Source organism: Kwoniella bestiolae, chromosome 4, assembly GCF_000512585.2.
Source record: "Kwoniella bestiolae CBS 10118 chromosome 4, complete sequence".
NCBI lineage: Eukaryota > Fungi > Basidiomycota > Tremellomycetes > Tremellales > Cryptococcaceae > Kwoniella > Kwoniella bestiolae.
Window position 1 is genome coordinate 138,347 of NC_089244.1, and position 15,255 is coordinate 153,601.

The 15,255-nt window shown below is 47.0% G+C and overlaps 6 protein-coding genes across 6 annotated transcripts; 5 read left to right on the forward strand and 1 right to left on the reverse strand.

The window, feature by feature from the left end:
- Nucleotides 1–135: 135 nt before the first annotated feature.
- I302_105618 (uncharacterized protein) lies at nt 136–1,020 on the forward strand (the record flags this gene model as incomplete). The annotated part of the gene is made up of 3 exons (XM_019191367.1): nt 136–206; nt 361–490; nt 880–1,020. The coding sequence occupies 3 exons, from the start codon at nt 136–138 to the stop codon at nt 1,018–1,020; spliced, it is 342 nt and encodes a 113-aa protein (XP_019045997.1).
- Nucleotides 1,021–2,108: 1,088 nt separating this feature from the next.
- On the forward strand, nt 2,109–3,299 carry I302_105619 (uncharacterized protein; the record flags this gene model as incomplete). The annotated part of the gene is made up of 3 exons (XM_019191368.1): nt 2,109–2,648; nt 2,732–2,831; nt 2,965–3,299. 3 exons carry the CDS (start codon nt 2,109–2,111, stop codon nt 3,297–3,299), a joined length of 975 nt encoding a protein of 324 aa, XP_019045998.1.
- A 1,517-nt stretch (nt 3,300–4,816) lies between these two features.
- Nucleotides 4,817–6,077, forward strand: I302_105620 (uncharacterized protein; the record flags this gene model as incomplete). The annotated part of the gene is made up of 4 exons (XM_019191369.1): nt 4,817–4,859; nt 5,039–5,550; nt 5,632–5,710; nt 5,848–6,077. The coding sequence occupies 4 exons, from the start codon at nt 4,817–4,819 to the stop codon at nt 6,075–6,077; spliced, it is 864 nt and encodes a 287-aa protein (XP_019045999.1).
- A 1,470-nt stretch (nt 6,078–7,547) lies between these two features.
- I302_105621 (uncharacterized protein) lies at nt 7,548–8,619 on the forward strand (the record flags this gene model as incomplete). The annotated part of the gene is made up of 4 exons (XM_065870122.1): nt 7,548–7,818; nt 7,906–8,027; nt 8,092–8,461; nt 8,579–8,619. The coding sequence occupies 4 exons, from the start codon at nt 7,548–7,550 to the stop codon at nt 8,617–8,619; spliced, it is 804 nt and encodes a 267-aa protein (XP_065726194.1).
- Nucleotides 8,620–9,397: 778 nt separating this feature from the next.
- On the forward strand, nt 9,398–10,292 carry I302_105622 (uncharacterized protein; the record flags this gene model as incomplete). Its single annotated transcript, XM_019191370.2, has 4 exons — nt 9,398–9,634; nt 9,724–9,816; nt 9,888–10,065; nt 10,162–10,292. The coding sequence occupies 4 exons, from the start codon at nt 9,398–9,400 to the stop codon at nt 10,290–10,292; spliced, it is 639 nt and encodes a 212-aa protein (XP_019046000.2).
- Nucleotides 10,293–10,890: 598 nt separating this feature from the next.
- On the reverse strand, nt 10,891–14,336 carry I302_105623 (uncharacterized protein; the record flags this gene model as incomplete). The annotated part of the gene is made up of 6 exons (XM_019191371.2): nt 10,891–11,004; nt 11,092–11,590; nt 11,734–12,121; nt 12,191–12,317; nt 12,429–13,272; nt 13,345–14,336. The coding sequence occupies 6 exons, from the start codon at nt 14,334–14,336 to the stop codon at nt 10,891–10,893; spliced, it is 2,964 nt and encodes a 987-aa protein (XP_019046001.2).
- Between the last annotated feature and the right edge of the window lie 919 nt (nt 14,337–15,255).

The window sequence follows — 15,255 nt, forward strand, 5'->3', positions numbered from 1 at the left end:
CACAGCTGATCCCCTTATCGCATCTATACTATCACTCTCAGACAGACCCCCTACATCGCCCTAGCTCAGCTCAGCTCAACACTGCGTACCACCCACTACTTTCTATTCCATTAATCCAGTAAGAAAACCATCAAAATGGCCTCTCCAGCTGCTGCTCAAACCACCTCCAAATTCCAGGCGTTCTTGAACCACCCTGCTGGACCAAAGTGAGTGGTATTGCTACCTATATACCGACAAGGCATGGCAGCTGATGAAATGAAATCTTCCATCACTTTGCTCGACCTTTTTCTTCCTTATCGTCCGTTGGCGTAATCGATCGCTCGACTGTTATCCCTATAACTATAAATCATCCAACAATAGAACAATCTTCTTCTGGGCTCCAATGGCCAAATGGGGTTTGGTAGCTGCAGGAGTTAAAGATCTCTCGAGACCTGCAGATAAATTATCGGTCTCTCAGAATGTCGCTTTGGCCGCTACCGGTTTCATCTGGGTGAGTGGGCTTTTTTCGTTTGTTGGGCACAGGTGAAGAAAGAAAAGCATGCAGAGGGGAAGGAGAAGAGTCGTCTTAGGGAGTTGACTCGGGTTTGAATCAAGGAAAGCTGATTTGCGAGAGAGGAAATATCTTCGTTCTGGTCTTTCAGATTGGATGAGGAGATAAACAGAATTGAGAACTGGAAAGGCAACGATGACAAGGAAGAGAACCTTTCATCGTGAATTGGCCTGCCACAACATCTTAATTATGATCATGAGATATTCGAATCTTTCTAGATTAGATGTGCGCAAAACGCCCTTTGTCTGTCTTCTCAGATCTCCTTCACTCCAATTCTTACAACTTCAAATCTCGTATCGCCAGCTGACACTCATTCTTCACATTGAAAGGTCCGATACTCCTTCGTCATCACCCCCGTCAACTACTCCCTCGCCGCTGTCAACTTCTTCGTGGGCTCAACGGGTCTAGCCCAACTATACAGAATCTGGGATTACAATAGGAATAAGCCTGCTCTCGCCCCCTCCGCGTAATTTTGATCGATTGCATTAGACGTCAGAGTGTTGGACAAGGACAAGGCCGATCTGGATTAGTATGAGGTACTAGTATGGTGGTTATAGGTTATAGGTTATAGGTTACAAGTCATGAGGACTGAAACGTTGTAGTATACCCCTTTCGGTAGATCGGAAAGTACCCTATGAGATAAGGGGAACGATCGATATCATGCAATATGTTATAGAAATGACTGAAAGGAACTCGACTTATCACTCTTCTCAATAGGCTACCCTCAATGATTCATAATCTCGAAGGTTATCTGTCGTGGCTACACTACTAACTGGACCGAGCTGTCAACGTACTGACCGAACTGATACTGTATCATCGGAGTACAAGGCTCATCCGAAAGAACGATACGATCCGGAATGGGAATAGCGGTATATAAATCGGGATCTACCAGGCAAGAAGTGGAAGTTTTGGAAAAACTTTCTTCTTTGATGATCTGAAATATCCATACTCCGACTCGGTCAGTAGCGTCTCGTGAAAACCGAGCGAACATTCTATCCAAGAAGAGGAGAAGTGGCAATACTATATGATACGAGTGAATCATTCCTTTGAAGTAGTACAGTATAATCCTTATACTTATCGCACCTTCTTCTCCAATCTACGATGATCAGCTCGTGATCGTTTGCTCTTGGTCCATGGTCTTCGCCCTCAGCAGGATACGACGCTCCCCTCCGAAATTGCCAGATGCTGGACAGGTTCTTCTTTCTGTCCCGTCTTATGATCCTGAAGTGCAGTCGGAGTAAGAGTCGGACACGGACTGATCACGATTGAATCGATAACTTAAATCCATGGTGATTGAGGGGCAATATACATAAAGCACTGTCTCCAAGTCCTGTACACGACAGATCCATCAATCCCCATCCCCATTGTTATAAGATGAACACCTACAATATCATCCGTTCTGACAATCACCAAGATACATACAATGGAAGTAGTGAGTTACTCAAGTTACTGTAGTCTCTTCTCACTGTCCGCCAATCCCAATGACTGGTCATGATTCCAATGCTGATATCCTACATGGATTATCGTAGCCAAACGAGGTAAATCCCTAATTAACAACATGACCACCGAAACCCTCTCATCCGACCTATCCAACGAAGATCTAATCGCCCTCGCAAGACAAGACGACACCACCATATCCCATCGACTCTACTACTCGAGCAAGACTTTCCATAAACACGTCTATGGTCAACAGGGTTTAGAGGCGATTGGTAGACAGATCGTTCAGAGATGTTTGCACCAGATCGAGACTGCCAAGAAGAAGAAGAAGCAATATGGTAAGCGGAGTGAGGGTGGTGGGAGTAATGGCGCGAGGCCTTTGTTCGGGAATTCAAGTTATCATACTCAGTTCTCTCCAAACACTTTGAGTAGCGAGCAGAGGGCTTTACAGCAGGGACGGTTTGAGGTCAGTGAGGATTCGAGGTCCATCCCACTACCTGCACAAGCACATGCACAATGGCATACACAATCACAATCACAATCACATGCACCTGCATATGCACAAGCGCACGCACAATGGCAGGCTGAGTCAGGAAACAATCCATTTGGAGTTGGATCATCGGGGATTGGTGCTAGTGCCACTGCCACTCCGCAAGCACAGGTGAGCGCGTGAAGCTCATGCCCTAGCGTGTACAGCGATACTGATCAGATACATACATCCTGATCTGACTGGTCGGTGGTCAGGGTGTTATCCCACTTAGTCAATACGACTCGAACTTCACTCTAATGACTTTCAAGACTATAAGACCTCTGGGGAAATACACCGAGACTTGGAAATCATGTGGTGCGTGTCGATACTGTATGGTGACACTCGGCTCGTCCTTTCGATGAGATAATCTGACCACCTTCCCCCGAAACACACCGAGATGGCAAAGCTGACTGACAATAACGCTGTGCTCAACGCAACGTGACGATAGACCACGAAACTCAACAATGGCTCGAACACCTTTCCCTCAAATTATCCAAGTTCGACCATCCCACCCTCTGCTCCTTTGCGGCTGACGAGAAGGTGTTCAGACAAGCCCCCCTGTCGTCTATTATCGATGAACGAAGTGTAATATATCGGGATTTTTATAGTGGTAAGCCTGAGGGGGTGGAGCTGATGAGGCAGATTTTATCGAGGGCTATTGAGTTGAGGGTGCTTGAAGATCGGGCGAGAGCGTATTCACAGCTCACTCAGGATGCTGGTAGGGGTAGTGGGGGTGGAGGGGATACTGCTAGGCCCGGTTTTGATCCTATTAGGGATATCTGATCAAGCTGATTCGGTAGTACCTACCGGATCTGAGTGGGAGCGTTCTTTCCACGCTATGTCTTGATCATATTCGTCCTTTGCCTCGTAGGGATGTATGTATTAGCCAATGACATCCAGTATAAGATCCATACCTATGCGAAGATCCAAGTGGCACAGGACGAAGCATTTTGTACGGTAATGGAATATGAATATATTCTTCAACGCAGGGGTGCTACACCATAGTACCCCCCAGTTCCACTTGACACCGTGCAACTACAAATGCTTCTGATCTGTGCCATTCCCACAGGATACAGATAGTTAAGTTATCTCGTTTTCACCCTATCATCCCTGGAACCAGACTACCAGACACCAAACACCATACTGGCTGCTTCCATGAGATCTTACGTGGGCGAACATCGGTGAATTGGAAATGCGATGAATAGCTCTTCAAAACCGCAACGAAGTATATATTGAGTACAGTAAATTGCTGACAAAGACAAAGGAGGATACCGACGTCTACATCGATATCTCAGGCGTCATTTCATCTCATTTCTTTTCGCGTACGGTTGCTGTCAAACGTCTCTCCTCCCGCCTTGTCTCGTTCCGACTGACATGTTTTTGAGCAGTCCGAAACAGTCATGCAAGCCTTGGCAATTTACCGACTTATCAAGATCTCCTCGAGCTTTTGCAAGGTTACGCCACAGTCTCGGTGCCCTCTGTTCTGATTGTATGCGGTTTTTGTCGGAGTTTGGTGGGCCACGCAGTACTGTAAATCGCTGAGTCACTACTTCTTATGATAAGTTGCGCTTTCTTTGCTCCGCAAAGTTTTGAGCTACTGTCTTACAGTATCATCTGTCATCTCCACGGCTGTCGGTGTTTCTATGAGTGATCTTCGGTCAATGACTCGGAATCTGAAATGTGTGATAAACGCTTGTCGGAGGTACAGCAAGAAAGAATCATACTGCGCTCCGCCTGAAAATGGATGTACAAAGACAGGTTCGCTCTGCAGCCATGACGCTGTCCAGATCACTGTTATCTTCACAGGTGACTATCATTCTTTGAGTGATCTTCGGACTTTTACAAGTGTGATAAACACTTGACGAAGGTACATCAAGGGAAGATGTCATTTCTCTCCGCTCCGCCTGGAATTGGATGTCCGAACGCAGCTTCCTCTCTATTTAGCCATGCTCCGAACATATTTCTCCTTTCATACGGTCCAGTCTGAGTAAGTAACGGTGGAAACGGGCACTCTTTTGTTCGAACATATTTTCCCTTTCATACGGTCCAGTCTGAGTAAGTAACGGTGGAAACGGGCACTCTTTTGTGTTTGCGCAGTCGGAGTAACCGTTCTGCATCGTCGTCGTCGAATATTGACTGTATCGCACGATACATAAACGGCCTATCACCCTCGTTGGATACCCAAGCTTTTTTGTGACCTGTAATTCATATTTTTACTGAAATCGTTGTTACAACCTCAGAAGATACATACTGTAGACAATACATCATATATCAAAAGCGTATAGGGCTGTTGATACACCATGTCAGAGCGTCCCAGCTATCAAGCAGCATACAATGATAGAGGTGAGTTGGCGATTTCAGTCTCGATCATTCCTTCTTTTTTCTTCGACCGTCTTGTCAGATTGTCCTGCTGCACCATAATTGCCACGAGTACTGCGCCACACGAGGGCAGAATTTACATCCACAATGCTGCTGCTGACTTTGACGTCGACATCGAACCTCGATTGCAACGGATCTTCTAGACACGCAAGGTCGATCAAGGCTCAGCAACTACGTGACTACAATAACGAAACATACAGATAAGTCCCTCGACAACGTTAATACCTTGTATTCCACAGGATTTTACAAGGGCGAATCGGCAGCCAAGATCTTGATGGAGCACAACGACCATTTCCATCAGACGTATTCCCAAGCGGACCCATCGATCGTCCTGACCCTCGCGAGACAGTGCGTCGAGGGAGCTCACTGGAGACTGAAGCAGCAGGAGGAAAAGAAAAGCAAGCGCATGAGCAGATCTGACAGATCTGCGCCTCGGTCCGCGACGGGCATCCATGTATCGAGAACGGACGTGGAGGGAATGCCAGGGCAAAGGCAAGAATCCATTTCTTGGCAAGGCAATCAATCTTGGCCTTGTGGATCTCTGAATCCAGATCACCACCAGCATCGACAACAAGGGCATCAGTATGGTCATCAAGTACCACAATTTGCTTCAGAATCAGATGCTCCATCAAGATCTCCTGCGGCTCCTCCTCCGGTAAGCTCCATCATTCGTCCTCTACTTGTTCGTTGCACTGCACACATGGCTAATCTCTCACATAATATAATATACCATCAGCCGCAAACTGACTATGGCGGGTATCAAGCCACCACGATAGCTGGTCAATCTACGGGATCCTACGGACATGCGCATCCCAGTGAGTGCAGTATCACCTCACATTCATCACTGCAGGATTATACATGAGATGAGCAGGCTAGCACACGTCGGATGGGAGCCATCGCTATGGTATAGTTTGTTATGCTGATTTTACCGTTTCCTGTCTCAATAACTTAGTGCAAGAGTCTTCACCAGCACTGGGACAATCAATCGTACCGCCCAATTATAACCAGGTGCCCGCACCGCCCAATCCTGCATTCAGGCTGGCATCCGTGCATGAGATGCTTACGCAACCTTCTCGATCAAATACTCGGCCGACTGATCAGAATCAAAATCAATATGATGCGACTGAGCAGTATGAGGACGATGCAAGACGACGAGAATGGGAAGCTGCTTATAGAAGATGATGTTCAGAGAGACCAGTACCCTTCACGCCCATCTTCGAGTGATCAGGCCGTAAGGACTCATGTGTGCTGGTTCAGTCATCTCTATTGAAAAGTCTTTGAGAAGGTTCAATCTATGCTACAATGCGTTCTCCGTTTCCGAAGTGAAGTGCAAAATCTATAAAAATTGTGTATACACTGTGATGTGATATGTGAGGGATGCAGTACATGTGGTAACGAGAACATATAAAGAAGATACCAAAAAGCCTTCATTCAAAAGCACAAATCCACCTGTGCAGAGGAGAAGAGGTGAGGGCAATAACGCTAGATATTTCCTTGGCGAGGTGAATTTCGCCCACCCTCCAATCATAGGTTTTTCGCAACAGGATAGCCGCTGCGACATGGCAACATCGGTGCGTTATCCCTCCTGAACAGCCGGGTAATCTGGGTGGGTTCGGACTTCGAACCTATAATAATGGTCATCGTCCAACCGATGTGAGTTAGGTGAATGATAGGCACGATACAACTTATATGATTAACTATCTCTTGTTTTCGTCCGTACCGCAAACTATGAATACGCCTACATCTCTCCTGTCTGCGCTATTTAGAAGTTGTACTACTCAAGTCAGGGTAACCGTCTGAAGGCATGTTCTGATGTACCTGATGTAATCCTATGACGGAAGATGACTATCGTCCGACTCGATCAAAAGATGTCCAGCCTCATAGACGTGCGCGATTCTCTCATTCAACGAGGAGTCTGCCCTCAGTGATACTTGGATGTGCCACGACGCCCAATCATAAGGCGCTGCACGGCAACATGTATCTTTTCCATTGGGTGCCCGTGTGGTTGAGTTCCGAGTTCATATCGCTGCCAGGAGGACGTCAGCCCAAGTCCACTGGTAGAGTCAAGTCACAAAGTATTCATATCTCCACCAAAGCTTTATCTGCCTGGGCTTAAGCCAAGTCGAGAAGTCTTTGTTCGATTTGGTCTTGAAAAGCATGATCCTTTCATGACCTTGAACAGTGGTGTGGTCGGAGTGTCGATTGACCTTTGTAGACGAAGCGTTTCACCCACAAACCAAGGGACATTGCACAGCTTTCACCGCCCCATATGAACTGTCTCTAAAAGAGTCAGATTAGGGCAGAGGTTCCAGCTTGGTGATTCTGGTTTCTCATTATACTATATGAAATACATAATCCATAATCAAGTCCTCTACTTGGTGATCTATATCGAAATATCTTTGTCAACCAGGGTACCATAACTCACAAACAAGTGTCCACGACCACCATCCACAATAGATAACCATGGCCGAAAGCGATACAACGGCCGAGAGCGAGAGCGAGCTGGTAAAACAATATCGCACAAAGTTCGATTGTAGCGGTACGTCCCAACATCTCACAATTTACACAAGGTTGAACGGTCCTTGGCCCCCCTTGGCCCCCCTTCATCTACTTCTGACTTCGACTATCTCACTAATTCTGGATGTTAACTTAATGTACTTTGGAAAGGTTTTAGATACCGGAGATAGGCAAAGACTTACCAGATACAGCTCATCCCTAGCTGATCCAATACGTTCAATCGAGGACCTAACGATTCTGGGGAACACGGGAACTCTTAATGGACAAAGTGCAGCTACGATACTCTCGAATATTAACCTCAATTTCGCCAATCGCCATTGGGGTACTCCCCATGCTGAGGAACTGGCGAGACTGTGCGCGGCAGGTGCGATTATCAACCTTACTGAACGAGCCACTCGGAGGGAGTGTGAGCGAGCGCGAGTATCAACCGGAACAGAATTGGATCGGAAGGAATATGAATATTATCAGGCGCTTGCTTCGTATATATGGATAGCACCAGCAGGAGTACGGTCTTCGTTACAAGACTCTTCGTATCCGAATCAGAAGACCTACGACCAACCCCAATATATCTACCATGCTCCCACTCTGACCTCCGGTTCAGGGAACCTACATTCTGTGAGTGGATCCCGTTGCCGGACGAGGGCCCGTTAACTTGAACTTAACTTTCTCACTGCTGCAGTCTACTCAACGGTGTTCTGATGAGCGACATCATGATCACCGGGTCATGATGCAAATGCAAAGCTATGGCTCGGATACAAATCACGGGTATAGCTCTAGCCATAATCACAATGATGATTCTTGTACAGCACCACCTCAGAGCTATTACGCTCAAACCTTCTCAACGCCACTGCCACAGGGTACTTCAGGATATCCTCAATCGCAACTTTCCAATCACGGAGTCATCGTCACCCCTCAGACTCCTGGTCCGGCCTACCAGATATACTATACCGACTATAATTGCTGTTCCTCGCTGGCCCTCACCGGAGTCACGCAAGCTGGGAGCGGAGGCTACGCTCAGACCTGCACACACGTATCGTCCGGGGAGACTCGTAAGTTCTTCGAGCCATTTGAACGGGTATATACAGTTAGACTGACTTTAACGTGGATATTGCACACCAGTCCCATCGATCCATCATGTTTTAAATTATGACGTTGACGCGAGGCAGGTAACAAGACAGGCCGATTCGTGCTTGCGTTTTACATCTGATCCAGCGGAATATGCCTACTGTCCAGGCCTTGATAACTCGAGGCTCACCCACATTGTCCGGTCATAGAGTAGAGATCGTACTTTTCATAAATTTGAGGATGGCCGTGGTCACATCAGAAGAAACATAATGCCCGAAATGACTCATCATCTATGCTACAATCATGCATTCTCCGTTTTCGAAGTGAAAATTCCTTGTGGAATGTGTTGCTATAAAGTCATAAATGATGTGTGAAAAGTAAAGTATGTCAGCTCAAGTCCAATGAGAAAAGGACTCACAGAGGTTTTGGATCACCAGCTTCGGCAATGTAAAACAGTCCCCGGCCAAGTCGAGAAGTCTTGGTCTGATTCGACCTTCCATATCGTTATCCTTTCATAATTTCGGACGATGGGGTGCTGTAATGTCAGCTCAGCCTTCGTCGATGATTCGTGTCAGTCACAAAGAAGATACCATTGCACAGCATCCACAGTCCCATGCACCGGTGTATATAAGACACCAGCTCTAGGCAAATTTGCTGGCCTTGTGGTTCTTGTTTTTTCTTATTTCTTGTTCTCCCATAATCCATAATCTTCCTTCACTTCACGTTGTAGAGCTGTTCTTCATCGACGATCGAGAATACCCAAGATCACCCAGAGAATACACTAAAGCCAATCTACACAATGGAGGAGGATGCGATCAAGCTGTACGAAGGGTATCTTGAGACCTACAATGATTGTCGTAGTACGTAATGACCTATCCCCTTTACACAGAAACAAAGTTGACTTTCTGTCACCAATTTTCATGGGCACAAAGATAAGAGCGACAAGACAAGACAAGACAAGACTGACCAAATACACCACATCCTTGACTAAGTGTCTGAAAGATCCGATCAACGATCTCCAGACTATCTGCTCCGAGGGATCGTTCGAAGGCAGATCGGCTGCTACTGTACTATCCTCGGGGCGGCTAATGACGATTTCCGAAGTCGTTATGAGGGTTATCCACACGCTGAGCATCTCGCCAGATTGTGCGCTGAAGGTGCGTACCTCAACCTTATCGGACAAGGGACCATGAGGTGCCATCGGCGAGCGCCAGCATCGACATCATGACCAGAATCTTCGTCACAGGATCATTCGTACGCGCGTCATAGAATTGCCGACCAGTCTCAATTTCACTACTACGCTCCCACCCTAGGATCACAGCCACGGTCTCTACCATCTGTGAGTTCACTGTCGAAAATTGCGCCAAAACGTGATACAATACGCCAAACTTACCCTTCTCACTGCCACAGCCCGCTAACGGCTACTCTCAAGGGCAAGTTTCTCATTTGACGGTCGCACCTGAAGCCCCTGGCTCGGCCTACCCTCATGACTATGCCCCTTCCTGGTCTGCCCCTACCGGAATGACGCAACCTCACGCTCAGACCAGCACACCTGTAGCGCCTCCCACCGCCTCTTCCAGGCTCACTCGTGAGTCCTGCAAAAACAATACCCAAACACTTAAAGTAGTTACGTTGAGGGGCAATATATACTGACTCGTAAACTGGACATGACACACCCGTCCAGTTCCGCCGATCTCATTTCCAGACGGTGACGGCGACCGAACACCGCGTTTTACTAGTACAACTGATCCCTCGGCATATGCCTACCGTCGAGGCGATAACAATCCGGGGAACAACCACTATCGCCAACGTTAGATCCAGCCTACCAAGATCTTACGAGTCCTGTGCACACGGTTCCTCTTTACGAACTCGAAGCTGGCCGGGGTCAGATCGGAAAGGATGTCTGTATTATCAAACATCCTATGCTACAATCATGCATTCTCCGTTTCCGAAGTAAAGTCATTTAAATCTATGTAAAATGCGTATATACTATAAAATATTGCGTGATGTGTGGGGTGTGATGGATACAGAGTACGTCGTGATGGTAACATTTAAAGAAGATGTCAAGGAATATCTGGAAATTGTGACTCAATTCTACCGCCGTTCCAAGACCTGAATCTAACTAGCCAAACTAACGTCGGAACCAATGAACGAGCCTTGCGACTCTGAGCAACCAACCATCGAATAAGCAGTACAGGGGGGATATCAGTCGAATGAAGTTAACCGACAACACACCTGTTTGGTGGACCAATATCAAATCAAGACGCAATGAGGGGGAAACGGAACAGTCAGCGAGATCGTTGATATGAAAAATTAAAGAAAAACCAATAGGCTTACCCGCTTGAGAACCTATTTCGATCGAACAAAATGTACATCAGCGGGATGATGACTGTGTTTGACAGATGAAGCAAACTCACCACCAAGACGATCTGAGCGATTCAACCCAGTGTACGATCAATTTCAATCTCAATCTGGGTGATCGGATGGGCAACAATCTCGCTTTTTCATATTCGTCAATTGGCATTACCTAATCATTCAATCGTCAGTACCTGATTCCAACATAGATAGGGGAGGACTGCACAACGATTGGCTCAAAGAGGGAGAAAGAACCCACCAAAGCCATCCAATAACTGAATTCACTCGGATCAGTAGGCATAACCCCATAAGTATTATTCAATCTTTGTAACAACCACGGTGCACTACCGGACCTGAGCTGATCGATGAAAGCTTGACAGATCGCCATGAGTTCCTCGGTAGTTTCGGGCGTATCGTCCACGCTGGGAGCGGTGGAAGCAGAAGCAGAAGCCAAAGCGGCGAAGTCCACCGGTCCTCCACCTGAACCGAAAGTAGGTATACCGCCAAGTGGAGCAGGAGCAGGAACGGGGACGTTCAATGCACCCGGACTTGAGGTAGGGATACTGACGCTAGTTCCAGTTTCTGATGATGGAATCAGAACCGCAGGATTGGTATTACCACCAACCGAGGTGAGAGGTTGTGGAGTGGAACTTGAACCTGCAGGGCCGGATTTGTTCCGAGACATTGTGGCGTTGGCGCGAGTCATCACAGCTTCTCTTTCCATGGCGATTTCTTCTTCAGGTGAGACATCGTCGATCCTGGAAATGGTTGTGGAAATCGTACAAGTCAGCATTATTGTTCGTCAGACGAAATTATTCGGGCATGGGGCGATGATGTTACGGTAGACCCGAAACAAATTATTTGTGATTTTCGGGAGCCCTTGAGTGGAAATCAAACATACCTTTCAATCCTTCCAACAGAATACCCATCCAGATTCCCTTTCTCCAGCAATTTGAAACGATGCGTACCGACAGTCTCGACCATAGATCTACCATCAGGTAACATCTGTACACTCTGGATCTCGAGCATCGTACCGTACTCCATTAGACCTTGTACTTGGGGTGAACCCGTCCCTCTGGCAGGTAAGACCATCCCGAATCTAGGCGAGGTAGATTCGATACATCTTCGAATCATCAATCTGTATCTCGGTTCGAAGACATGCAAGATCGTTGGCATCCCCGGGAAAGCGAGGGTACAAACGAAGATTGGCGTGTTGAGACGGGCGTCTCGTTCGTCTCGCTCGATAGCTTCTTGACGCTCGATGTACTCTTCAGGGAATACCGTTTTGACTAATTAGTGATCGCCGGACTTGTTAGCATAAAAATAAGATGCAGTCACCCGAAATATACAGGACTCACTGATAGTTAATAATACTTTATTAACCGCATGATCCTGGAAGAATGCGAAACTGGGTAGATCTTGTCGGCAGACGGGACATCGTGTTGAGTGATCTAAGGAACGTGAAAGGCATTTCGAACAGAAAGACTAAGCAAAGCAAAAGTAGCGTTAGTGTTATTGTGACAGAACAAAAACCGCAGAATAACGTAAGGTTGAAACAGTCAAGAGGTCAATGACCGATGTTTGAGAAAAACTTACATGTTGACAGGGGGTGGTGACAGGCTCATATAACAGCATGGCACACACGTCACATTCCAATGTCCCTAATAATTCTTTCTCGAAATTATCTTGATTTAGAGTCTGGTTCAAACTTGATCTGGGTAACAGCCTTCGGGATGACCTTTCACTACGTTCGCCCCTACGCCTTTTCGAGCCCGTTCGACTCATACCCCTGCTCATGCTCGAGGAAGAGAGATGAGAGAACTCATCCATCAACGAAGCTTGAGAGGTGGAAGGAGGAAGCGGTGAAGAATCCTCGTTTTCTGAGCTTGTCGACGATTCGACGTCGGTCTCTTCTTCTCCAGTAACACCAGCTACTTGACTTTCAAGTCGATGCTTTTCCTTTTGAACGATGGCAAGGATCTTGTCAACTGTCACATCGAGTAATGGAGAACTCGAAGAAGCGGAAGGAGCTTCGGAGGAATATGCCGGAGGTGGAGCAGGCATGGTAGCTGGAGTAGGAGCGGGTGGGTAGTAATGTACTCCTGAAGCTGGTCTCTGTCCACTAGATCCGACTTGAGCATCGATTGATGTACTTTCAGCGCCGGGCACGTCAACATTGGACATCACACTTGAAGCGCTGGCTGTTGGGCTAAATCGTTTGCAAGTGGGGATAGGGCACATGACGTTTGCCCAGATCGCCAATCGCTGTTGATGTTGTCGTTGTTGAGCCGCGAAGATCTCGGACGGAGGTTCATTGGTGAAATGTAGAGGAGGGGGAGAGGGTATGGAGATATGATTGGAAGATAAGGTATGACCACAAGGAAGAGTGATGGGATGATGAAGGGAAGGAGCATGACCATCGACGGAAGGGCATAAAGCGCTATGAGGAGAGATGAAGAGAGATTAGAATACCATCGGACAAAAGCACGAGAGACTGAAGACGAAAACTCACCATCCCAAGATACGCCCCAACTTATTGACCATATCCTTTCGATGTTCCAGCCTCGATGCAGCAGACTCGATATCCTCCGACACACCCGTGGCCACAGGTATATTCAATCCGCCGATTCCATCCCCACCTCTACCACTGGCGAAATCGGGAACAGCTCCAGAAGATGATATCAATGGGATAACACCTCCGATGGGATCGGACGAGAGTTGGTGAACAGGCAAGGTGGGTATGGGATTAGCATCCTGTGTGCTGATTCCTAGACCCACTGTAGCTTCTGAAGGTGCGGCAATTGGAGGTCGGACTAGCAATTCGATTTGCGGAGGATCTGCACCCACGGCGACAGTCGCTTGAGATTGCTGAAGATCGGAAGCAGAAGAAGAGGATCGAGCAGGACGAGAGTCGAAAGAAGCCATTCGAAGTGGTTGTGGTCTGGCGGTGGAGGCGTGTTTAGATCGGGAGATGGTATCCATTGCGTCTTGGGTAGAAGTGATTTTAGATCGGTCTGTGAAGGTACTAGGTCCAGTTCCACCATCATCATCGTCGCCGTCGCCTCTACCACCTCGATCTTGTTCCCGATCTCCATATCTACTACTTCTCGACCCGACGCTCCTCCTTCTCCTGGGTTTCGATGAACTCGATCCAGTCCCCTCGTCCTCTGACAACCATCGATTGGCCTCCTCACCGTCCGATCCGACTCGACGATGTCGTCGATGTACGTGCGAGGGGATATTGGCGGTAGGACGCCATGATCGGATGGTACCAGTGGCTGTAGCAGGGGATGTTGGAGCGGTGGAGAGATCAGGAGTGGGATATGCAGAAGATGGGTGGGTGGAGCTGGATGATGAGGATGATGCACGTTGAATTATTGATGAGGTCGACGATGATGGGAGATCGGTGAGTGTTGATGGGGAGGAGAAAGTATAGGGAGGGGGTGGAGTTAATCGAGGAGCCATGTTGGTCCTAGTTGTGTTTGGTAATGTTGGGTTGGACATTGTTCACCGATCGCGAGGTGAAAAGATGAATTGGTGAAAATTCAAACTTTAGTTGTAACGATCGGGTGGAATGAGAGTGGTGGGGGTGTCTCGATCATGCATTAGAGAGTGGAGAGGAGATGTCGAGCAAGATGATACATGGATTTGGTGTTGATTGGTGAATTGGTGATGATCGACTATGAGGGGAAAGGATAGTTGTTGTTGGTCAGATATTTATATGATTATTGGATCGGTGATTTGCGATCGAGAACGGTGAAAGGGATTGATAATGATTACAATGAATAACAAGATGGTAGTATGTGTATGTGTATGGAGATAGTTGCAGGATGAAGATGCAAGAGATGGATGGAAATGATATATGGTGTATGTTATGTATGATGATGGTTGATGATTGGTGTGGATGATGACGACAGCATATAACAGAAAAGATTCAAGATTGAAAGAGTAAGTTACGATCGTAAAGTAGTGTAAAAGAGTAGACAGACAGTAGTGAAACTGAAACATCAACCTTATCGAAAACACTACCAACATAGCACATTCCTTGAGATGAGACTTAGAGATGATCAAACTCACCTTTGTACAATGTGTTGCTCCCTTTCCTCTGCTTGTTCGTGTATGTATCTGCAGTAGTGAGTGATGATGATGATTATAATGATACCAAAGATGCAAAAGAGAACAAGAAGGTCTAAAGTGAAGAGTACCAGTACCAAAAGTGGAAAACTCGTCGATCATCAACTACCAACTGACTTGTGGCGCTTCGGACCCTTTTACATCACAACCTGGTCATCATCGGACAACTCATCTCATTCTCTTCTCAACTGCACTTGTCCATTTACTTTTCACTATTGTGCACATATACATAGCTTCATGTTTCACCTTTTGGGTTGATTGACACGGAGACGGCATACATGATGTAGAA